The following is a 7,689-nucleotide window of genomic DNA, read 5'->3' on the forward strand; positions in this document are numbered from 1 at the left end:
ACTCAGCGGCACAAAAATTTGGCCCACTCTTCATACAAATTTATCTTCTGCATACATTTGAGGGCCAGATTTTTGCCGCTCAGTATAGCTTGCTCTGCTCAGTTCCGCAGATTCAAGATCCACTCAAGGATCCACATCGATAACTTATCTAATTAATTAAAGAAGTGCAAAAGCGCCTGGTCGACTCTACTGGAGACCAAAGGGCTGGCAGTTATCTCTCAACGAATCGCCATCGCCATTTAACGAGGGAATGCTGCCAGCCTTTTGGCCACCATGCCACGGGGGCCTTTATAGATTTAATTTAGTAGGTATTATTTTGACTTAGGTACTTAGTTTATAGTTAAGTTTTGTTTATGGTTATTTTTCTTAATAACTGAAGTTAATTATACGATGTCATAATTTCAGGTTCGTTCCTCAACTGAACGCGAACGAGGTGGCTGATCGTGTGGTGTCCGCCATCCGTACCAACGAAGCCGTGGCCGTCATGCCAGGCTACTTTAGACTCTTGCTGCCTTTCAAATGGTAATTACCTACTTTTGGTTTTAGCGGAGAAACAAAGTCCACCCTCAAATTCTTTAATCTACTCGTGAGCATGATGCATGATGGGGGGTATATAAACCCCCTTGCAAAAAAAGGGCACCTATGGTTTTTCAGATTTTTAGGCATTAAAGCTTAGAAAGTAAGCTATCATGCACATAAATATACAAATCTACACAGATTCACGTTTTCGCAGATTTTGTTGTTTCTATGAAGTATTCTCAGTTTTAGACGGTTCACTAAATTTTCTGCGACAATTTGTTGCCTAATTGATTCTCTTTCCCGGTTTAATTCATTTCTATCCCCGGTCGGGGCAGATATTTATAAGAAAAATACCAATATTTTTTCTCGAGTCTTGTGTGTTTAATACATATACTCGTAGTACCTATATTATACAGGTGATTCAGGAGACGTGAGCAGGACCAACCCTGCACGCTCAGTAATTGATAATGGATCGTTCACAATCATATTTAAGTAAAACCTACACACTTGTCACACAAAGTTACAATGCACTTTGTTTTCAACATTAAAAAATAAATAAACGTTAATCTCACTAATACTGGAACGATATAGTAGACTTAACTAATTGAATCCGGTTAGGTAGGATTGGTCCTGCTCACGTCTCCCGAATCATCCTGTATGTGTATAGTATAGGCGACCGAGGTTCGTATTATCTACTAAATGAATATTAATTATTAATAATAATATTTAAAGGTGGATATCAAGGAGAAACTTAGTTCTTGTTATGGTAATTGTTATTGAGTAGAACACGCGAAACCTTGACATGAAGTACCTTAGTAGCTTTGTGTAAAATTAAAATGAGGAAACTAACAACATAATCTTAACTTTACCTAAAAACGAGTTAACAACATAATATAGGTAGAAGTATAATAAAAACATGTTTTTTAATGAATATTTCATTAATTCACAACGTGTCTAACCCGCGTCAAGAATAGTTCTACTAATATGGCTGTAAAATACTTTCTGGCTAATGAACATATTTAAAACCATTAAAAATAACATTTACATGGCCAATATGTACCTAATATTTAGTAATGATCAAAACACAGAAATACACATACACAGAAAGAGGAGAGAAAGTAGATAAATCAGTGTACTTAATAATTATTAAAAAATAATAATAATCGCGCGAAAACTACGAATAATAATTCTTATTAGTAGCGCGAAATCATTTAACAACGCGTAAATACTTATATAATGCCTCTATTTGACAGTACAAACGCGAGGTTTAAAGATCAAGTTTAACACTTGACAGTGAATTTTCTTAATATTTGCTTTCGTTGTTTTTTCCTTAAAATAATTTAATGACGAAATAAAGTACGTAGGTACCTACTCAGTTACGCGTTCCATTAATTATTAGTGAAAATTAAACAGCATGTGTATTTTGCATCAGCAAATATTTTAAGAATCGTCGAAATTGTCTTATTATCCCAAATATAATATGCTGGGTATAGGCCTCAGTCTCAGAATAAAAGGGCTTGGGCCGTAGTTCCCATGCGGGTCCAGTGCGGATTAGGACACCAATGAGTTGCTTTGCAAGTTATTGCAGATTTTCTCGCGATGTTCTCCTTTACCGTAAAGCTCGTGGTAAATGTCGAATGTAATTTCGCACATGAATTTCGGAACGAATTCCTACTTAAGAGGACATAGGTGTCAATCCACTAGCTAGGTTACTTATACAAACATTAGGCTTAAAATGCATTACATTTGTATGTAAAATTGTTGTTTTTCTCCCATCCATTTTTTGCTATTTTATTGTTACTAAAAGTACAGTTACCACAAAGACAGAAAGAGTATTTAACCTGTCAACTGCAACTTGAGCTACTGATCATCTCACATCACGAGATGACAATTACCTACCTGCCTATTTTTTACATTTTGCATTCTTATGTTACCTACCAAATGAAATTGAAAAGTTAGTAATGATGATGAGATGTAATCTTCTATGATGACCAACTGCATTTCAAAGGAAATACACTATTAAAGAAGATGAGATATTAAACTGTTCAAATACGCGATTATGAACTGTTAAAAAATTGAAAGTAGAAGCCAGCAGATATCGGACTATTTTAGAAACATGCTGACATTCTCTTTTCCACATTTCGCAAGGCATTTCGACGTAGTTTAGTGAGTAGCAAGCCTACAATATCCGCCTATTAAAAACACAATTCCTATGCACAATGAGCCTTCGGATTGCCTTTCGCACTTACACCATTTCTACAAGCATGCCAGTACCTAACCTACTACAACGGAATGCACCTATTTCTTAAGACTACGATCGGGAAGAGTAAAAGTTAGTTTGCATCATCAATTCATCCATACCTACTCACGACTTTGATTCACAACAAAGCGGTTTTGCAGCTTTTAAATAGTTTTTGAATGGTTCTCAAGACATTTGCCTACTTTTTTTACTCAATTGATGGATTAACTTTGTGGTGTAAACTTTTCACTGTGTTCGTGCGTAAGATGTTTGAAATTCTCCGGCTCTACTACAATTAGCTAAAGCTAAGTTTTTAGGGACTACACAATATTCGGCATTCAATAATTCAATAATTCGGTATATATGGTAAATAATCACCATATAACTTTTTTTTGTAGGTGAAATTATTTATATTTTAGCATATACATATGTATATGCTAGGCAGGCCGAGCAGAGATTGCGAGCTGACCTGGCCTCGGAACTAAGCTAGTGGACGAATAACTCTCGATATGGAAAAAATGAAGTTTAAGAAGTTTTTTCGCAGCAGTAGGACACAAACGTAGGATAAGAAATAATAGTAATAACAATAACGTTCTAATTATAGCGATTTTTTGTAATTTCCAGGGTGTTCCCCTGGCCGTGTCTGTCAGAGTTCCTGCGGCGACTGGTCCCGGACGCGGTGCCCGTGGCGCCGGCGCCCACGTCGCCGATCCACTCGCACCCCAAGCCGGCGCCCATCAGCGCCAAGCCGGACTCGCGGCCGATGACGCTGGCGCCGCCCGCGCGACACGACAGGCGCGTCTGACAGCTATGTGGACTTGTTATGTGATGCTAAGAGAGACTTTATCGAACCTGTGTAGCCAAAGTTAATTTCGCTGTTAGCGGCATGTGAAAACAGAAGAACGTGGACGTCCCTGTAAATGTCACCTTAGAAATACTTCTCATAAGTAATTAACTGTAGAGCCCATAAAAATAGAGCAAGTTGCATTACATTGCGGAGCTCGATTGACCGCTACAAACTCGTTGGCTTTACGGCCTCGCAATGTAATGCAACTTGTATGATTTTTCTTTCAGGTCTAAAAGGTGGCTTAATGCACTGTAAAACGGTGAAGTAATAGTTCAAAATCGAACCAAATGTATCAGTTACATGAAACTACTAGGAATTACCTGAAATACACAATTATAGGTACAGATGGAAGCGAGTCATACAGTCTCAGACATTTTAACTGTGCCATTTTACGGTGAAAAATATGATTCAATAGCAGTGAGACAGAGTTTATTCATTGATCCACAGTGTAGACTCTTATACAGAAGAACCGGTCTGAATTCGGTTACAAAAAGCACATTAGGCACTAACAAAATGTAAAAAAATTACTAATAACGAACGGCTAATTACAATAAATAATGAATGCCATGACCACCAGTTTCATTGTAAGATAAACTATACCTATTTATAAATGTGGCTAAGCTTATTTTTAACAACGGTTTATGGCGTTTTGGTAAAGTCTCTCGCAAAGGTTAATGGTACATAGGTAATTTTAAAGTTGTTATATCAATTGTTGACCAAAAAATCCGTGATGTGATGCTACAAACGAAATCAAGGCTATTTTAAGATTTCGTGAACAGTGCACAGGTTGTTTCTATCATGTTGGGGTTTTACAAATCCCGCATAAATGAATATTATCTGCATTACTACATTTAAAAAAACTTGTAAAATTGATATCTTAAGATAGCCTGATTTGATTTACTAAAACGACAATATCTGTACATAAGTTATGTAAGCAAAAAAGGTTAGAATAAGCACTCTCACCTACTCGTTTGATACGTACCACGTCTAAGAAGATCCAACTTTTAGATTTTTCGTAAACTTGCTAAAGGAGTGGACCTTTACTTCCGTACCTACTGTAAAATTAAGGAATTTTCTAACAAAGCTGAATTATTTTATTTTAAAGGAAAATATGCCTCAATTCTTCAGTTTTACTGTAATTTACTTAGAAATAGGCATCTGCTCGGCCTTATTGCGTAACATTAAACGGTATCGCTATTAAGTACATTTATTTGGCACTTTAGTAAAGAATTTTAACGTTTTATGTTACACAATAGGACCAATTTACTTACCGAGTTCTTCAACGTTAACTTAGGTTAAGTAATAAAATGTATTGATATTGTGGTACTTAGTCAAACTAAGAAATATATGAGGATGTGATAACGATCTTTTTCGATATTGTACGACGACGATTTTATAAGTTTACATTCCATAATTAAGTTACCTTTATGTATTAATTATGTACAGTGTGTACAGTATAGTAACCAAGGATTAAACTAACACAAAATAAGTTGGAGTGTAATTATTAGTAACTCCCACCATATTTAAGTGTACAAAAAATATGATTTGGACCTACCATTCCGGTGGTTTGTATTAATTTGTAGAAAGTTAAAACTGCAGTTTGAAATTGAAAGGAAATTCGTTTTCCTGCTTGGGAAGACACATCATGGGCGGTAATAAGGAAAATGTATGGCTCTCGTCTTCTCATGAAGCAAGTACTTGCGGTCTAAGACGTTATTTCACCGCCCTAGTTATGTAATATACTATTACTACTGAACCAACAATTCTACTGTGATGCTGATGCCCTTGCAAGCTAGAATTTATGTTCGCATTCCTTGTTCTTTGAAATCAAATTACCAAAAGGGTTTAAGTTTATAATTGTTTTATTTTATTTATGTGATGTACCTTTTTGAGTGCGGATATGCGAGGTTTTTAGTTACTTATTTGAAAACTAAAAAAAAAAACATCTTTCTATGTGTTAAGGTTAGCGCGGATTTGAAATTTGCTCAACTATCGGCTTAAAAATATAATAATATGTAAATTTAATATGCTTCAACGGAAGTAAGTCTTCCATTTTATACAAATATGTACGAGTATAAGAACTATGGCGAATTTGAAAAGTTATTTTATACTTCTTCGTTATCTGTACTTTTCAATAAAAGGTGACGCAAACAGGCATAAGGGGATCCTATAAAACAAAATGCTTAAGTACTTTCGACTTTTTAGGAGGGTGATAGGTACTATTAAATGCTGAGAAACGATGGAAGGGAAATAGTAGTACAAGTGCATTTATTACAAAAATTGTTTTACTACCTGAGTTTGAAAACCTGAGGTCAGTTATGAAGGATATTTTTGTAATATTTTGGAAAAAAGGGAATAAATAAATAATATTTTTCGAGTTTTTTATTTCGATAGTGTGCAAAGATTTATCGATATTTTTTTATAAATAAATAACTATTCGCAAATCATCATCAATTCACAATGTAATTTTGGACGTGCACCTACCTTATATTAAAATAAGAATTGGGCTCATGCGAAGTTCTATTCACACTAGTTCTATTATCAGCGGCTTAATTTTTGAAATCACACGTCTGATCAAAGTTCAATATCTCAAAAACGGCTCAACCGATTTTGATGAAACATGTGTAAGAACCATTACTAGAAAACCTGCTATCAAATAAAAAAATGCGTTCTAATCGGTCCACCCGTTTAAGAGCTACGGTGCCACAGACAGACAGACACACACATAGCGGTCAAACTTATAACACCCCTCTTTTGCGTCGGGGTTAAAAATAGAAATATCATTCTAAAATTATGTAGGTGTATCTGTGCATGCTAGTTAACTATCGCTCAGATACAATTTTTGACTAGTAGTGATAATGAATAGGACGATAATTTTCTCCTACTCCACTCCATTATGTCATATCGCACTTCAAATTCCATCATCATCATCATCATCATGTCATGGCCATGGCCTTCCCGAAGGCTCTCCGAAATTCAATTTCTTCCATACCTACAGTTTTTCTCTACTTTCAAATAGTATAACACAGGTGTTTTTAAAAATTGATCTCGTTTTCCGTTGATTGGATTAGTGTGAATATCCGTACCTAGTTATCAATTTTATTTTCAAGTTGTTACATCAAAAACCGGCCAAGAGCATGTCGGACACGCCCAAAATAGAATTCCGTAGCTTTAACGAAAAAATTAAGTAATATTTTTAATAGTAAGTATTTTATACGGAATCTTCCAAGTTTAGGTATATTTTATACATTGGGCTACTATTTACTCATAAACTACTAATAATTCTCAAGCAAACTTAGCCGTTGTAGTTTTCCTTGAAAGTTTGATATACTTACTACCATCCTGAATTTTTTCAAATTTTTCCACCCACCGGTTTAGATTTTAGAGGGGGCCGGACGCTCGATTTTAATGAAAATTTGCACTTTAAAGTTGCATATTTCGCAAACAAATCACTAAATCGAAAAATTGTCCTAGCAAACCCTTAATAGTTTTAAAAGAACTATCCAACGATACCCCACACTATAAGGTTGGACGAGAAAAAAAAATCACCCCCACTTTACGTCTATGGGAGGTAGGTACCCTAAAAAAATTTTTATTGAATTTTTTGTTGTACCATTTTGTCGGCATAGTTTACATATATATCCTTGCAAAATTACAGCTTTCTAGCATTGATAGTGCCTGAGCAAAGCCGCGGACGGACGGACAGACAGACAGACAGACAGACATGGCGAAACTAACAAGGGTACCGTTTTTGCCATTTGGCTCCGAAATCCTAAAAATGCAGAATATTATTTAATGTAAACTGAAGAAAAGTTGGAAAAAAGTCAAACTAAGTAATTAAATTAGTTTAACGTGTTTACCTGCTGAGAACGAAAATTCTAACTGGTTTCATATCAGTTTCATAAACTCATAATAAAAAGCCAAATTTTATTTTATTGTATTTGATTTAGGTAGGTACCTACAGTCACCAGCACCACCAATATCTGCCACAACAAAGCGTGCATAAAAATCTGATACAACTCTATTTCTAGGGCCGTAAGGACGTGTCAGATCTTTTTGCTCCCTCCCTGTAGCAGATATTATG

The 7,689-nt window shown here is 35.4% G+C and overlaps 1 protein-coding gene and 1 long non-coding RNA gene across 2 annotated transcripts in view; one reads left to right on the top strand and one right to left on the bottom strand.

Annotated features, from left to right (window-relative positions):
* Positions 1–5,977, top strand: part of LOC141440909 (short-chain dehydrogenase/reductase family 16C member 6-like) — a 52,024-nt gene extending 46,047 nt beyond the window's left edge. The window contains exons 6-7 of the mRNA XM_074105503.1: positions 406–522; positions 3,383–5,977. Of these exons, the coding sequence (XP_073961604.1) occupies positions 406–522; positions 3,383–3,563 (298 nt within the window). The 3' untranslated portion in view covers positions 3,564–5,977. The remainder of the gene's footprint in view (positions 1–405; positions 523–3,382) is intronic.
* Positions 5,978–7,438: 1,461 nt separating this feature from the next.
* The window catches only part of LOC141440911 (uncharacterized), a 91,616-nt gene continuing 91,365 nt past the window's right edge, over positions 7,439–7,689 (bottom strand). Inside the window, exon 2 of the long non-coding RNA XR_012452762.1 lies at positions 7,439–7,563. This is a non-coding gene — a long non-coding RNA (uncharacterized lncRNA). The remainder of the gene's footprint in view (positions 7,564–7,689) is intronic.

Source organism: Choristoneura fumiferana, chromosome 23 (assembly GCF_025370935.1).
Source record: "Choristoneura fumiferana chromosome 23, NRCan_CFum_1, whole genome shotgun sequence".
NCBI classification, from domain to species: Eukaryota; Metazoa; Arthropoda; class Insecta; order Lepidoptera; family Tortricidae; genus Choristoneura; species Choristoneura fumiferana.